The sequence below is a fragment of the Vombatus ursinus genome, unplaced genomic scaffold (genome assembly GCF_900497805.2).
Source record: "Vombatus ursinus unplaced genomic scaffold, bare-nosed wombat genome assembly UNPS02014786.1, whole genome shotgun sequence".
NCBI classification, from domain to species: domain Eukaryota; kingdom Metazoa; phylum Chordata; class Mammalia; order Diprotodontia; family Vombatidae; genus Vombatus; species Vombatus ursinus.
Window position 1 is genome coordinate 21,351,704 of NW_020954564.1, and position 16,169 is coordinate 21,367,872.

The following is a 16,169-nucleotide window of genomic DNA, read 5'->3' on the forward strand; positions in this document are numbered from 1 at the left end:
CCACCCAGGCCTCTAATAGCAAAAAAGAAAGAAAGCAAGAAAACCATAACAAGGGTAAAAATCATCTTGTATTCCCTGATTGTAAAACATGGACAAGGAGGATTGGGAGAGGTGGTGAAGGGCAGCAGAATTCTCCCAGACTGGGTGGTGACAGCTGATATGCCCACCAGGGGCCCCATCCACCCATGTTTAGTCCAATCACCTCTCCCTGGAAACTGTCACTGCAAGTAGCATGAGGTCAACCTGTCAGACTTGAGACACTTCCTGCCATTCCACTGTAGCAGGGTCCACATCAGCACACCAGGAGGAACTCATCATCACTGGCATCAGAAATCAAGGAGTGGGGTGAAGTTGGCCCGTGGACACCTAGGGGCTCCTCTTGGCATGTCTGGGGTAGACACAGGGAGCTGCCCGAGGAGACTGGTTCCCGCTTCCTGAGGGGCAGCCGACCTGGTCCCTCGCTCAGCGGGGGAGGACTGGTGCCATGGGGGTCACCCTGGGTTTGGAGCCTCTCAACAACACTTTCTGACAAGGGGTCCCTGAAGGCCTTTCTTGGCTCAGCTTGGCCAGTGGCTCTGAGCTCCTTGTTCAAGTGCCTGGGCTCTAGGCCATGTGCTGCACAAGTAGGAGCTGCAGTGCCTGGGGCAGGGGACCCCAAGGGTTCTGTTTCAGTAACCAGGGCACAGCTGGAGGCATCTGGTGGCCCCTCCCTCACAACCTGACCTACAGTCTCTGGAGGGACAGGGGGAGGCCCCATAGAGGATGCAGGGGGGCTTGAGGAGGTGCCCCCGGCCCGGCGAATGATCCCATCCCCCAGCACAGTCTGTGAGGCGCGTGATGGAGTCAGCAGTGGGATCTGCCCTCGCGCCCGGGGTCGGTGGAACAATCTGTTCCAGATGCGACCCAGGCGGCGCCGGGAGGCACTCCGGCGAGAAGTATGGCGCCGCATCTGCCGTCTCATGGCTGTCCTGATGTTCTGCAGTACTGATGCCTACAACGCAAGCCCAACACCATTATCAAGGAACTAGCCCTCTCCATGCTATCCTCCCTCCACCCTGGAAACCATGGCAGCTTCTCTCTCTCTGTACACCCTGGTATTAGACTACTTCCCCAACTTCCTCAAAGATCTGAGAAGTTCAGGATGGCCCCGAACACATTACCAGGTGGTCCATGCCTCTGTCGTCTCTTTTGGGTCTAGCCACCATTTTACTCTGAGACCCAAAGCCAACTTGACTCCCCAATATCACAGATAGGGGTGGAGGGCTTGGGAATAGACTAAATGTCTTACCATTTTTGCTCTGGGCCAACAGGCTAAAGACACACTTGCCCCCTCCAATTATTTTCTGGCACCCAATAGTATTTTGAATTAGTGCTACTACCATTCCTAATAGGGCCATATAGCCTGTGTTTATTTTTTTTTTTTAATTAAATTAGTCTGAAATTAACTCTCTTTGGAAAATTCTATAACACCTACACACACACACACACACACACACACACACACACACACACCCCCATACCCACACCCCATTATCACCACTGGCCCCTATGGATCAGGGAAGTGAATCCAAAAATAAGACCCAGGGACCCACTTTACCTGGGACGCATTGTACACAGGAAAGTCCTCCACAGGTGGGATGAGGCCCTGGGCAATGAGTTGGCCATAGGATGGAGGGGCCTCTCGTCGAACAAATTCAGCTTCTAGACGAGTCATTTGGGTCTCAAAGGCCCTAGGATTAACGGAATCTTTGTTATAGGCACCTTTTCTTCTATGTCCCAGATATGTGAGCAGGGCCTACCCTGGGGCCATGTGGGATACAGGACCCTCTCCATCCCCGAGCACCATCCCAGATATCATTCATTTCACAGTTCCCGGCCTAAACCTTCAAAAGGGAATAGGAAGGCCACAGGAAGATCGATGCAGAAAATCCCCAAGGCCCAACTCCTGGGCAATGGACTCTGTTCTATCTCTGGGCTCCATTCTCATTTAGACCTACATGGCACCCATCAGCCTTAGTGTTTAGTTGGTGATTTGGTTCAGCTGTGTAGTACCCTGACACCATCCCTCCTCTCCTTCCCATTACATACACACACCTCTCTTCCTACGGGACCTTCCAGAAGTAACAACACCAAACACAAACTAATCAGAGACTGATCCTGCCTCAAAATCTCCAAATGACTATGGGAAGAGATGCCAGTAATGCAAACCTATCAGGAAGGAGGGAAGACCAATATGTGAAGAGATCAAACAGGGTTTCCCAATGAGATCTCCTGGCATGTGAAGGGATAGGGAGGAGGGAGGGAAAAGCCCAGAAGCAAACTTGGGAGTTCTCTGGGTGACATGTCCCACCAGTCAGATCACAACGCCTAGTGGTCAGGCAAAAGGCCAGCTTTGGCAGCAGCTTGCTTTCTTCCCCTCTTCCAGACTCCAATTTCCTCATTCATAAAATGTTGACAATCATCCCTGCCTAACTGTGATGTACACAGGCAGAGGTGAATAGCATGCAAATGTGACTGTGCTTCATGGAATTGAAAGCCAGAAGAAACAAAAGACAATTCAGTAGCTATCAGATGAGAGCAAAGCTTCTTAATTTTTTTTTTTTTGCATCAGGGACCCCTTTGGTGGTCTGATGGACTGCCCTATTAGCATATGGACCCCTTCTTAAAATAACATTTTTTTTAATTGAATGAAATGCTAAATTTCAGTTAGAGGTTATGAAAATGAAGATGTAATTGTGTTCCCATTCAAGTTCAGGGACTCCCTGAAACCTACTGATTGCTCCTTGGTAACATGGGAACTCCGAGTTCAGAATCCCTGACCTAGAGCTCTGCCCTCTGAAGGAAACTTCCAGTGGAAGGGTAAGGGGCCGGGCCTCCCCTCGAGGTGCTCACCTGTACTCCTGTGTGCGCAGAGAGTAGAGCTTAAAGGCACAGCCAAGGGCAATGACCAGAAGGAGCCCACAGACCAGGCTGCCAATGAGGGCAGCGGTGATGACCTTTCGGGGCACTGCTGCCAAGCAGTCCCGCTCATCACTGCCATCTTGGCAATCTTCCTGGCCATCACAGCGCCATGTCTCAAAGACACATAGATTGGTGCCACAGTGGAAGGTCCCTGGCTGGCAGGAGAAGCAATTCTTCTCATCAGAGCCATCAGGACAATTCTTCTGGTTATTGCAGCGGTCAGGAGGTGCGTAGCACAGCCCACTGCCCCCCTCACATGGGTACTCGTCCTGTTGGCAGGCCGGACAGCCCTCCTCGTCCTTCCCTCCTGGGCAGTGCCACCAGCCATCACAGCGTTGCATCTCGGAAAAGCAGCCCTCATCACTCCCACAGGGCTGCTCCCAAGGCAAGCAGTAGCCCTTGACCTGGTAGGTGGCATTGAAGCCATGACCGACACTATGGGCTCGAGCATGGTAAGTCACCGTCAGCTGGCCCTCGGAGGCCTCCACGCTGACCAGGTGGTGGTTGCTGCGGTAAGAGAGGGTCTGCAGCAGGCGGTCCGCACGCTCCCCCAGGCCATCATAGACCTGCACATAGTCATCATAGCCCAGCTGCAGCTCCAGCTGCAAGAGGACGCGCCGGGCATCCTGTGTGTCCACGAGCCATGTGCACTGGAGATCATCAGAGCCACGGTCAGCCCCAAAGAGGTCAGGCGAGGCAAATGACCCATAGAAGTTGCCCAGTCGCCTACCACATGAAAGGTCAGGGCAGTAGGCTTCATCTGAATTGTCACCACAGTCCTGAGTCCCATCACAGCGCCGCTCAGTGGGCAGGCACCGTGTGGAACGGGCACCGCTGCAAGGGAATGTGCCAGGTGGGCACAAGCTACGTGGGATCTCTGTGGGTGAATTTGAGCAGTTCTTTTCATCTGACCCATCCCCACATTCATCCATGGCATTGCAGTGCCAAGGGCCCGGGAGGCATTTGCCATTGCCACAGAGAAATTCATCTGGTTGGCAAGCTGCCTGGCCCAGCTTTCCTAAGGGAAGGAAGGAGGGAAACATCAGTTGGGGTTCTGCCACTTACTAGCTGTGTTTACTTTGCATAAGTCATTTAGCTTCTCAGAAACTCATTTTCCTCATCTGTAAAATGGGGACAAAAATCATACTACCTATCTCACTGAACTGTTCTGAGGATTAGCTGAAGCAGTGAGTGTCAGATTAACTGGAACACCACCATGTGAACTGGTGATACTGCTAGAGGGACTTTCCCTTGAGGGACTGTTATTAAAGAGATTTTGGGGTGTCGGGGACCTGTCCCTAACCTGTGAAGACCTGAGAAAAGGCAAACACAGTTTCCCCATCAGAGACAGTATTTTAGAATGGGCATAGTGGGGAAGGTGAGGAACCATAAAGTTGATGAGGGCCAAGTAAGAATGGTTAGGGTTGGGAAGGGGATACCTCAACCAATTCTTTTTTCCCACACATCTCTAACCATGGACAAAATACCCTGAACATGCCATGCTTTTCTCTTTGGGGAAGCCCATCGCTACCTCTGATGTAGGACAGGCGGAAGCCCTGGGCCTGGCCTGAGCTGGAAGCATCTGAGTGAAAAAAAATCCAAACATGGTCTCGGGCTGAGATGAAGGCAGGGGGGATGGCCGAACCACAAATCCGGTAATCTTCCCGGCGAGATGATGGTCCCAGCATGAGCCAATCTGTGGTGCATTGGTGGGATTCTTCTACGTCAAAGTTTCTGAAACTAGGGCAAGGGAGTAGAAAGACAGGTGAAGAAGACCTGGTAAACCACAGGTAGGGACCATGGGGTCAAATATGGGGACTCATATCCCAGGAAAGGAGAGCAGGACATTGGATCAGAGATAAGGACTTGAACTTTGAGGGCTGAGAGAAGTCAACATCTGAGCTGAAACTTACAGCCCAGAACTCAGACTTCCTTTTTACCTCTCCACCACAAATCCCAACTTAAAATCTATGCCCAAGGTCCCCCACCCACCAATAAAGGATTTAGTGCCCCCAAATTAAAGTAACGTAGAGTTCTGGGAGCCAAAAGGATGCTAAGGAGAAAAACAGAACTTTATCCCTCCCAGGCAGAGACAACCACAGATCCATGTATGTGTGTGCGTGTTGTGTGTCTCCTGCCTCTGAGTTCCAGAATCACATAATTAAAGAGGACTCGCCTACCACCTAATCCAATCCAAACCAGAAGAGGAATCCTCTCTACAAGGCAGCCCAAAGAGGCTTTCCAATCTTGGCGTTAGTGAAGGGGAGCCCAAAGTATTTCCCAAAGTAGCCCATTCACTTTGGGATAACTTACTGTGGGGAATTTTTTCCTGCCCAAAACCAAACTGGCTTCTTCGCAGCTTCCACCCACAGCTCTCAGTCCTGCCCTCTGGGGACCAAACGGGATACCTCATGTCCCTCTTCTAGATGATGGCCCTTCAATACTGACCCTCTCTGTTGTCCTTCCCTTGTCGGTTCCTGAGGTTCTTTCCAGCTCTACTGCTACGATCCTACGGTCCTCTCTCCTTTCCCTCCTGACAACTCTACTTAAAATTCCCTCCCTGTAGGAAGCCTTCCCAAGCCATCCCCATCTAATGGGGGGTGAGTGTGGGGGTGGGGGGGAGAAGTACAGGTTGTTAAATGTGTGACCCTGCAGAGACAAAGTGCCCTTCAAGGTCCATCAGAACAGGGAAGATCTGAGCTCTTCAGAGTAGACCAAGCAAAGAAAAAAATATGGATGATTTAGAGTTGTGTTAGAAAATTTGAATAGAAAAATCCTTATTGCTGGATCTGTCACTCCCAAACCAATCTGATCTTTCCCTGAGGGTCTTTTTGAAGGCAGCTGCCTACCCTCCTAGGCTCACAGTTCTTCCTCTTTCTACAGGTGTCATTTAAAGGCAAGGATTCAAGCTGTAGTTCTTTTTTTTTTTTTTTTTTTTGGCAATTGGGGTTAAGTGACTTGCCCACGGTCACACAGCTAGTAAGTGTCAAGTGTTTGGTCTGAGGCCAGATTTGAACTCAGGTCCTCCTGACTTCAGGGCCAGTGCTCTATCCACTGCGCCACCTAGCTTGCCCCTGTTTTGTTTTTAAAAAAGCACATTAGCAAAACATGATGTAGCTGGAGGTAGGTCAAAACTCCCTGGCAACTTCTAAATACCCAACAGACCCAGCACATATGTCCAAAGGTCTCCTTACCACCTGGTGTGAGGCTCTGCACGAATCTCATCTCATCTCAGACACCCCATGTTCCCCAGTTTAGTCTTTTTACTCCAACCCATGCCATGTTTATACCTTGGCCCTGACTCACACCTTCCAATCAGACCGCTAGAGGAACACAACAGGCGCAAACAGCTTGAAAGCGCTGCTTTGCACATCCTTGGAGCCAGGAAAGAAGACAACCAGACACCTGTCCCATGCTGGGAATGCCGGGCCAGCTGGCTGCCTTCTCACCTGGCAGGGAAGAAGGGTGGGAGGGATAGCAGACACCTACACATGAGCATGTATGTGTGCCTACATTTGTGTTTGTGTGGATCAAAACAATGTGTGCTACAGTGGGAAAAGCACAGTATTGGGAGTCAAAGGACCTGGCTCTAAATCCCAGATCTCTTCCTACTTGTGTGAGCCCACTCAACCTCTACGGGCTGCCATTTCCTTATCCAAAAAATAGACCAGATGACCATTAAGGTCCCTTCCAACCTCAACCTTATGTTCTTATATACACTCACACAGACATGTTCAACCAACTCCCTTTTCTGAGGAGGCACAGGGAATAGCGCCGGTGTCCAGAAATCTGGCCTTAGACCCTGGAGAGCTGTATGACCCTGGACAAGTCTCTTAACCTCTGTCTGCCTCAGTTTCTTCAACTATAAAATATGGATCATAATATCACCTACCTCCCAGGGTTGTTGTGAGGATCAAATGAGATAATAATATCTATAAAGCACTTAGCACAGTGCCTTACATGTAATAGAAGCTTAATAAACGCTTATTTCCTTCCCCTCCTCCTAAAAAAGGGGCAAAGTGGGTGACAGGATCAGCTGGATTATGAAAAAGGGGGACCCACTGTCTGCAGGGCCAACCATGAGGTAGCCAGATGAGGTTCAGGCCACTCATGAGAATCAACATGCCTCTTCCTATTCTCCCTCAAGTCCACCTTAACCATAGAAAGTTTCCTTATTATTCCAATCATAGCCCACAGCCCTTGAATACAAACACATGCTTCCAGATCCCCAAATGGAAGACAGCCTGGCCCTCTGGGATAACCTCACCCTCAGGAGCCAACATCGACATTAGTCGTATGCTCTAGGGTCTATGCTCTGTGCCTTTGACACCTGACATTTCTAACTGGAAGAGACTGTTTCAGGTGATTAGTCATCTGGAGGCATGATACAAGTCAATTTATGTCCAAATCCACCTGTATCAATTAGTTTGGCCTTGCAACAAATACTTGGCATTTGCAGGATTTTTTCCTGTGGCTAGTCCTATAGACCCCAAAGTGTATAGACAGAAATCTAGGAGGGCTCCATTGTCAGGACTACCATGAGACAGTCCCTAGTGTGAGTGTCCCAAACCACATAATTCTAAGCTCTGGTAAGTAGAGGTCCGGACTATCTCTTAGGGAACATCCCTGAAGTTGACTGATACCTTACAGGCCTCAGAGTAGCCAGATGGATTCCAGGGTCTGCCCTTGGCAGTCTGACTCCTCCCTGACTTCTTCATTATACACACCTCCTCTCCCTGATCCATTCACCTAGTCTGGGTCTTTAGCACTCTGCACTCAATTTTATCCAATTTCCCATACTCCAACACATATCTTACTTTGTGAAGTAGAGACTTCGTCCCCTTTGAGGGCAGAACTGTCTTTGCCAATATCCAAACAATCAACAAACCCAAACAAACAGAACTCTCTAGCAGTCAGGACCTCAGCCATCTAGCCAGTTTCTCCTTAGTTCAGTGCATGCAAAATTATTCAATGGGATTCACTTATCTTCTGTCCACTTCATGACTTATCACAGCTATCAGTCAGGAGATATAAGAAATGCCAGGGCACAGGGACTACCTGAGGCTATTGCAGGAACTTAGGACTGTGATGACCAGTTCCTGGGCTTTAGATCCAAAGGCTGATTTTTAGCAAACATATGGGGGTAGTGGCCAACTCCCTCTCCACTCTTGCCCATGATAACACTGACCTTTTTTATTGCATTTAAAAGCACTCCACTATCAGAGGGTTTCTTTGGAACTGTGAGGCAGCTTGTGTTTCCCGCCATAGGCAGCAGCTGAGCTGGCAGATGGCGCCTAGCGAATGAGTCACTGCCTTACACACCCCGCCAGGAAGGTGGCTGTGTTTGCTGGCAGCCATGGGCAGTGGCGGCACCTAACTTCAGCAGCCCAGGATGTATCCAGATGCCAGCCACTCCTTAGCTGCCTGAGAATTCCCATCCCTGGGCACCCAAACTTCACCCAACATCACAACAGCCCCCCAGCACAGCCCTGCATCCCAAAAGGCACATACAAAAGTCCTCAGAGTTAGGTCCCACTGGACTCACCCTGCTCCCACCCCTCTCACCACACTCCTTCTACTCCCTTTGGGATGTTGCCCACTTTATAGATGGTTAAAGTGAAGTCCATAGAGAATTCCAAGCTTGATGCTTACCAACACTGCTTCCTGACCCCCCAAAATGGGGCTAAGGACCTTGTCATAGACAAAGAATTCTCACTGAAAGAAGAAGGTATAGCTTTCTTCCATTCCCCATTCACCAACTCCTGAGGGAGATTCAGAGTGCTCCTGTAGGTACCCCAGGGGGCCCCCTAAACCTCAGCTTTTCCCTTATTCAGTATACCCCTGAAAGAACACAAGAATGAGGCAGGATTCCAAATAAAGTCCCACATGCTTTCCATGCCTCTGTCTTCCTAAATGCAGAAGAGATCCAATAGCCCATGAGTATTAGCCAGGAAAGAGCTGGGGAAACATCCCAAACCAGGCTCCAAGGGCGAGACTTCTCTGAGTGTGTGTTGTGAGGGTGCGGGGTGGGGAGGGGGAGTCAGTCCTACTTAGAAAGGGCGTCTTACCCAGCCTGGGGAACCCCACCTCTTAGCCCTTAGCAAAGACCTAGAAGTGGCACCAAGGTTACTGCTCAATGGTTATCATTCGAGTCCTAGGGCCTTTGAAATGTAGGAAGTCCTTAGCCAAGAATGTTTCCTGTCAATTGAATTAAACCCTCATTTCTAACATCTCTAAGGAGAGACTCATGCACAGACATTTGGGGCCCCTCAAGTTAGGATGGCATAGTACAGGGCACACCAGATTTAGAGGCAAAAGACTTGGCTTCCAATCCCAACTCTTCTACTTACTACCTGTGTGACTCTTGGTAAATGACTTAGCCTCTGTGGGTATCAAAATGAGGAGGTCAGACTAGATAATTTCTAAGATCCTTTCCAGCTTGACACATATAACAATATGATTGTCCATGCAAACATATAAATGTAAGAACACACAGGGAAGAGCCCTAGGCTCTTCCAGGTTCTACACTTTCCTAGGCAGCTTAAATTGACCTAGTAAAAGGCTCTCTCTTCCCAAGACTCGGGAAGGGAATGGAAATTCCTTGAAGGTAGGAGATGTCTTGCTTTTGTCTTTATATCACCAATGCCAGTCCAGTGCTTAGAACACAGTAAGCAGTTAATAAATGCTTGACTGATTGAGTAGATCCCGTCCCCAGCCTTTTTTCTGCAGCCCCAGAGCCCATCCATACCTGATGGTGATCATGTCCCCATGGTCACCCTGAATGTACCAGCTGCAGTTGGTGCCTGGAGGATAGTTGAGGGGCCAGGATGGACTATAGATGACTCCACGTCGCTCCGTGTGCTGTTCCAGCTTCCCACTGCAGGCAGCTGATGGAGGCAAAACAGAGAAACCAAATGAGCAGCGCTGGCTCAGAGATGGAGTCAGGGATGCTGAGATCGCTCCCACCAAATCCCAGACTCATACAAAATGGGCCATAGCTTCAAGTCAAAAGCAAGAAAAAGATCATGAGCGAGACAGAAAGCCTAAGACTACTGCCCTCCAGTTACACAGGGTCCAGGCCCAGGAGCGCCCACACCAAAGCTACCTGTAAGCCAGCAGGGACACTGAACATGGCTAGACTCGGCCTACTTCCTTCCCACCAAAGGCAACGTTTGCTTTGCAAATAACACCAGATGAGGGAGTCAAGAGCCAAGAGGGTCAGGACTCAGAGTGAGGAACCCAAGGAGCCTTGACTGCTGGTACCAACATTTGATTACTTCCCTTTCCTGCCTCTTCCTGCCTCCTCCCATGTGCCCAACACCAGACTTGACTTCGACCTAGAGAAAGAAAGGCAAGATACAGCTGACTCCACTCATTCATGTGAAGCAGAGGCCGGAGACAGCAAATCAGTGACAGGCTAAACTGATAGTAGCCACGTGTCTACCATACACACTAAGGAAGAGAGAAGACACCAGTTTTGTCCCCTTGAGAATTGTATACAAGGACTACAAATCTGCAAAATAATAATAGCTAACATTTACATAGCATTTTGAGGTTTTCAAAGCTCTTTAGAAATATCTCATTTGATCCTCATGACAACTCTGGGAGGTAGGTGTCATTATTATCCCCATTTTACAGATGAGGAAACTGAGACAGACAGGTTAAGTGACTTGTCCAGGGTCACATAACTAGTAAGCCTTTGAGGATAGACTTGAACTCAAGTTTTCCTGACTCCAAGGCTAATGTTCTATCTACTGTGCCACCTGGCTATCATTAAATATACTGATGTATTGAACACTATATATGGAGCTAGACTGAATCTATTTGAATCCTTCTTTCCAAATATCAAAGCTGGTAAGGCACAGTAACAAGACTTTGTTCCTGACTCTACCATTATTTGCCAGCTGTGTAATTTTCTGAAATCCCCTTAACCTCTCTGAACCTCAATTCCCTCAATCCCTGCCTACCTCACACAGTTGTTGTGATGCTCTAATGAGATAAGTTCACACAAGTACTTGGAGAACTTCAAAGTGCTATACACATCAGACGCATTGGCTCTAACACTGACTTACCTTGTGAAAAACCACTTCACCTTGTGACCATTGATCAATAAGCATTTTTTAAGTGCTTACTACATACTATGCCCTGGAAGGGACCTTAGAGGTCATGTGGTCTAACTCCCTCATTATTCAGGGGAGGAAACTGAGGCTCAGGGTCACATAGCTAGTAAGTCTCTAGAACTCAGTTCTCTTATCCATAAAATGGGGACACCACAACATGTCCTACCTATTTCAAGGGGGTGTTGTTAAGCTTAAGTGAAATAGCTAACATTTATATATATTTAAGTTTTGCAAAGTGCTTTCCACATATTATCTCATTTGATCCTCATAACAACCCTATAAGGCAGATACTATTATGCCCATTTTACAGATAAGGAAACTGATGGTGAGAGGTTAAGTGGCTTGCTAGTAAGGGTCATGAAGCTAGTAAGTGACTAAGGAAGGAATTCAACTCAGGTCTACCGGACTCCAAGTCCATCACTACACAATCTACTTGCCTATAATAATGCACGTAAAAGTGCCTTAGAAAGCTAAAAATGCTGCACAAATATGAAAGATGACTGCAATTAGAGCTTGGAAGAACTAGCTAATAGAAATCATACATAAAGAATGGTGGATCACATGGTTTCAGTCATATTAAAAGCCCAAAACTATATTCAGAAAAAAACATCCAGGAGGAGACATGCCCAGAAACAAAAAATGTTCCCAATTTTTTCCCTCATCTGTAAAATGAGGGGAAAGGCCTAGCTAGACTCTAGGGTCATTTTTAATTCTACATCTATGATACCAGAAAAAGTTCTCTAAAGCTAATTATAAAAGGAAGTAATCAGCATGTCATGATCAGGAGATCCAAGGAAGAGTTGTGAAGTTTCACATATTTGCTGATCTGGCCAGAATATTTTAGAACATCTACAGTGGCCAAGTTTCTCAACACTTAGAGAAAAATCAGATGCCTCAGCTTACAATTTCCGTTGTAAATTCAGACCACGGTTTTAAAGGTTTGCAACCAGGCCCTAGACTTTCTATCCTCCACTTTAGTTCTGCAAAAGGATATTTTGATCCTCAACCGTCACAGAGGCTGCAGGTATGAGTTCATCTCCACTTTGGAAGTGCTGGGAGGGGGACAGAAAGGATGGGGGAGACAAGAAGAGAAGAACCGCCCTGAGAAGAGAGAAGAGGGGGAAGGAGAGAGGGAGGGAGAGAAAAAGAGGAAGAGACAAGAGTCAGAGACTGAGGTGGGAAATGAGAGAGGCAGACAAAGACAGAGAGTGGGAGAGGAAGAGAGGGAGGAAGGGAAAGAGAGAGGTAGAGGGAGGGAGAGAGAGAGACAGAAAGAGAGACCAGGACAGACAGACAGACAGTAAGGCAGATGGAGACAAAGAGAAAGAGAGAGTCAGAGAGAGGAAGCAGGGAGGGAGAGAGGGAGGGAGGAAGGGAGAGACAGAGATGGAGAGGGAAAGAGAAGAAGGAAGAGAGGGAGGGAGGAAGAGAGAGCGTTCTGGAAATCTCAGATGTGTAACTGACTATTCCTCAACCTTGTTCTTCCCCCACTGAACAGGCTTCTTCCTACTGAGACAAAGCCTGCCAAGCCCAGAAAAAAACAAGCTTCAGAACTAGCAACACTGTCTTTGCAATGTAGAAAATAAGTCACTGGTTATGGATCCAGAAAGACCAAAGTTCAGCTCTCCCTTCTGGCACTTACTAGCTCTGTGGCCTTTGGGCAAAGCTGTTAACCTCTGAGACTCAGTTTTCTGTCTACCTTGCCTCAAAAGGTAAGAAAGAGATATGGGACAGCAAAATTCTTTAGGATATGTAATGGCATCAGTAAGAGGCCACCTGTTCCCTCGTCTTCTTCAGTAGCCATGGTCCCAAGACTTAGTAATGAGAAGCATAAATTAGCTACCGATCCTTTGAGACAATCAGTCTGACCAAACTTCATTTAAGACAAACCATCAAGAGTCCCCCAGCTGCTCATTTTGGTTGGCCAAAGCACAAACATATACATACCACATAGTTTTTAATAAGTTTCTTCAACTTAACATGCCCTAAGGAATTATTCTGGCCAGAAAGCTAAGATGCTAAGCCCTCAGAAAGAGAGATAGGTTGGGGAGGGCCAGGAAGCATCTTGGGGCTCTTGTATTCTGACATCCATACTGCCAGACTCAGCACAAGGCTTTGCTCTTCTCTGGACTCAAGATCCCCATATACAAAATGGAGCTGTTGATACTGAACAGTCTTGGAAGGAAACTTGTAAAAGATGAGACAATACTACCAGGCAAAATGAAGAACAGGCCAGATCGATGACAATAATCACAAGCTGGCCTGGTTAATGAAGAAGTCACTATTTATAATGCAATCTGTAATTTTATTTTTTTTCCAATCTGTAATTTTAAAAGAAGTTTGAGGGTCTTCTAAATCTGAGAGTCCTGGGATAATGGCCACTTCTGCCCTTAGCAGTGTCTTGGGTAAAAGAAGGAATGCATGTGCACATGTGTGTCTCTCACACAAGATCATAGATTAAGAGCTGGAGAGGACCTTAGAGATGATCTAGTCCACCTCTCATTTTACATAGGTGGAAACTGAGGCTCAGGTTTGGTGAAATGGTTTGTCCAAGGTCATACAGATTGTAAACAATCAGTTCCAAATCAAATTAAATCCAAATCCAATGGGCAAGGAAGGTTGGGGTTGAGGTGGGGATGATGACAATGTCACTAGCTCTACTCAAGCCAGACACAAAATCGACACTTCTTTAAGTTATATGGGTCAAGACGCCATCTCAGCCTGGCATGTCCATCAGGACAGAGTTCAACATTCAAGTCACTTCTTTCTCCTCTTTCCTGGGCCAAGGAAACACCAAAACAAAACAACAATTTCCTGTCTCTAAAAATACTTAAATGCAAGTATTGATCATGTACTATTGGCTGAAAAGATTTTTAAAAAGGGAGATCAATACATGAGTCCTCTGCCTTCAGTTCTAAGCCTTGAGTGAGGCAGCAGCATGCAAGTAAGGAAACCTAACACCTTCTCCAAGGAGTTTGCCTTTGCTTGGAGATTTTCCAGATGCATACATCTTCTCACAGCCAAAGAGAGGGGCTTGCTCATGTGCATCCAGAAACCTGACCATCATTCACAGAATTCTGAGTGAAGGGAAGGGCTTAGAAGCCCACAAAAGGTGCTCCAGGCCAGCAGACACACAAGTATGTTCATACCTTTCTGACCAAGAGCCCTATTTGTGGCTCACAATTTCCTGATGTTTCTAAGTTCAATGCACCTCCATCACAAGGATGCACTGGCAGACAAATGCTAGAGCCCTGGATGTCTCTCCAACTCTCCAACATGTCCTGTGTTCCTGGAGCAAGGGTAAAGCAGAATATTTGCCTCTGCAGACATTGGCTTCAGACCTTACCCACAGACTTGCTGATGGAGAGAGTCCAGGTATACTCCAAAAGGAGCCAAAGGGTTTGTCAAATGGGATATTAATATTTACAGGGGATAAGTCACTGTTGATTTAAAAACAAACAAAAAAAGCTTCCTAAAATAATTTAGCAAAAAAGATGCTCTCAGGAGACAGTGGCCAAACTGTCCAAAAAGCCACATGAAAATATTATGAAGAGATGACACAATTATAAGATACAAAACACAGAGAAAACACAAAGTTATGGGCACTGAAATTGGAAAAGGGAAATAGCCTCAAGGACAAGGGCTCTTACCCTGGTGTTTGTGGATAGATTTCAGGGGGTCCATGGATGAAGAAAAAAATCACATGCTCATTTTCAATAACCTCTAACTGAAATTTAGCATTTCCTTCAATTATTTAAAACATGTTATTCTGAGGAGTTCCTAGGCTTCATCAGACTACCAAAGAGGTTCGTGACCCAAAAAGGTTAAGAACTCCTGATCCAGTGTTAGGACAAGAGGGACTTGATTGTACATTATCCTTCACTTTCACAAGAGACCAAAAAAAAAATATGATCAAAATAAGTCAATTTGAGTCAGATACTAAAGAGAATTAGGGAAAAAATTAAAAAGGAGAATTATAGCTAGGGTTAGCAGACCCTATGCTGCCTTAAAATGAGATGTAGACTATCCTTTGGTGGAAACGCTTTTGAAATAAAGACCTGCCAACTTCTTCCAAATCAGTTTAAAATAAGCAAGCCCCAGACTGAGCCTCAGAGCACAAAATACAAATACTAACATGCCTGCAGTTCAAAAACAGAAGGTGGAAAAGCTCACACATAATTAATGGGCCCCCGACCTGTTCTGAAACCCAGAGTTTCTGAGAAACTTTTCTGAGCTTCTTCCAAAAGAAAGTAGTTCATGCTGATAGGTGTCTTAGTCAAATTATGGGCCCCTAAAAAGTTCTGTTCCTTGAAGGACTCCTTAAATAAATGTGGACAGAATCAGAATTTGGTAAAAATCAGCAAGTGGCGGGGAGAGAGGGGAGAAAAACAACCTATACCAACTTCTGCTTTTCCACCCCATTCCCTTTACCAGACCTCCCCGTACAACATCTTACCCAGTGCTGAGCACACAAGACATACTCAGCAATTAACTGCCACTTGATTGGCTAATTCTAACTTGGGTCAAGTAATTACCAAATACACATTTGACTGTGCAGACTACGTTTCAGACGTGGTCCCTTGCCCCAAAGAAGCCTCACTTCCTAGAGCTGGCTTAGGGGTTACGGATACAGAGCTTCCAGTTAAAAGTTTAAAAAAAAAAAAAGTCATTTCTCAGTATTATCTGTGCCAAACAGCGACAGAGAGGAAAATACATTCAGAGTCAGATTCTGTTCTGCTCAGACTCAGGAAGTCACCTAATGGGGGATAAAAGAGCAACATCAGCAGCAGAGGAAGTAGGAAGCTCAATCCCCTGGAGGAAATCATAGGAGCATCTTACCTAAGGAAGGAACTGCACTGCTGAGCCTCCCAGTTAAGAAGAGATTAACTGCAAGAGACACAAAAATAGGATGTTACCAACCTTATCTCGTTCCCAAAGGCCACATACAGCAGGACTAATGATGTAAGCCATGGTCTAACTAGGACCACATGCTTTGCTTTTTAAAACCCCCCCACATTAGCATGTGAGCACATATATACACATACATACACACACATACACATATATACATATATGCATAACAGCATA

The 16,169-nt window shown here is 46.8% G+C and overlaps 1 protein-coding gene across 1 annotated transcript in view; it reads right to left on the reverse strand.

Moving 5' to 3' along the window:
• Positions 1 to 50: 50 nt before the first annotated feature.
• Positions 51 to 16,169, reverse strand: part of LOC114046905 (low-density lipoprotein receptor-related protein 3-like) — a 21,948-nt gene continuing 5,829 nt past the window's right edge. Inside the window, exons 2-7 of the mRNA XM_027867517.1 lie at positions 15,921 to 15,968; positions 9,710 to 9,848; positions 4,493 to 4,701; positions 2,893 to 3,979; positions 1,598 to 1,730; positions 51 to 991 (exon numbers count right to left, since the gene is read on the reverse strand). Coding sequence (XP_027723318.1) covers positions 293 to 991; positions 1,598 to 1,730; positions 2,893 to 3,979; positions 4,493 to 4,701; positions 9,710 to 9,848; positions 15,921 to 15,968 — 2,315 coding nt within the window. The 3' untranslated portion in view covers positions 51 to 292. The remainder of the gene's footprint in view (positions 992 to 1,597; positions 1,731 to 2,892; positions 3,980 to 4,492; positions 4,702 to 9,709; positions 9,849 to 15,920; positions 15,969 to 16,169) is intronic.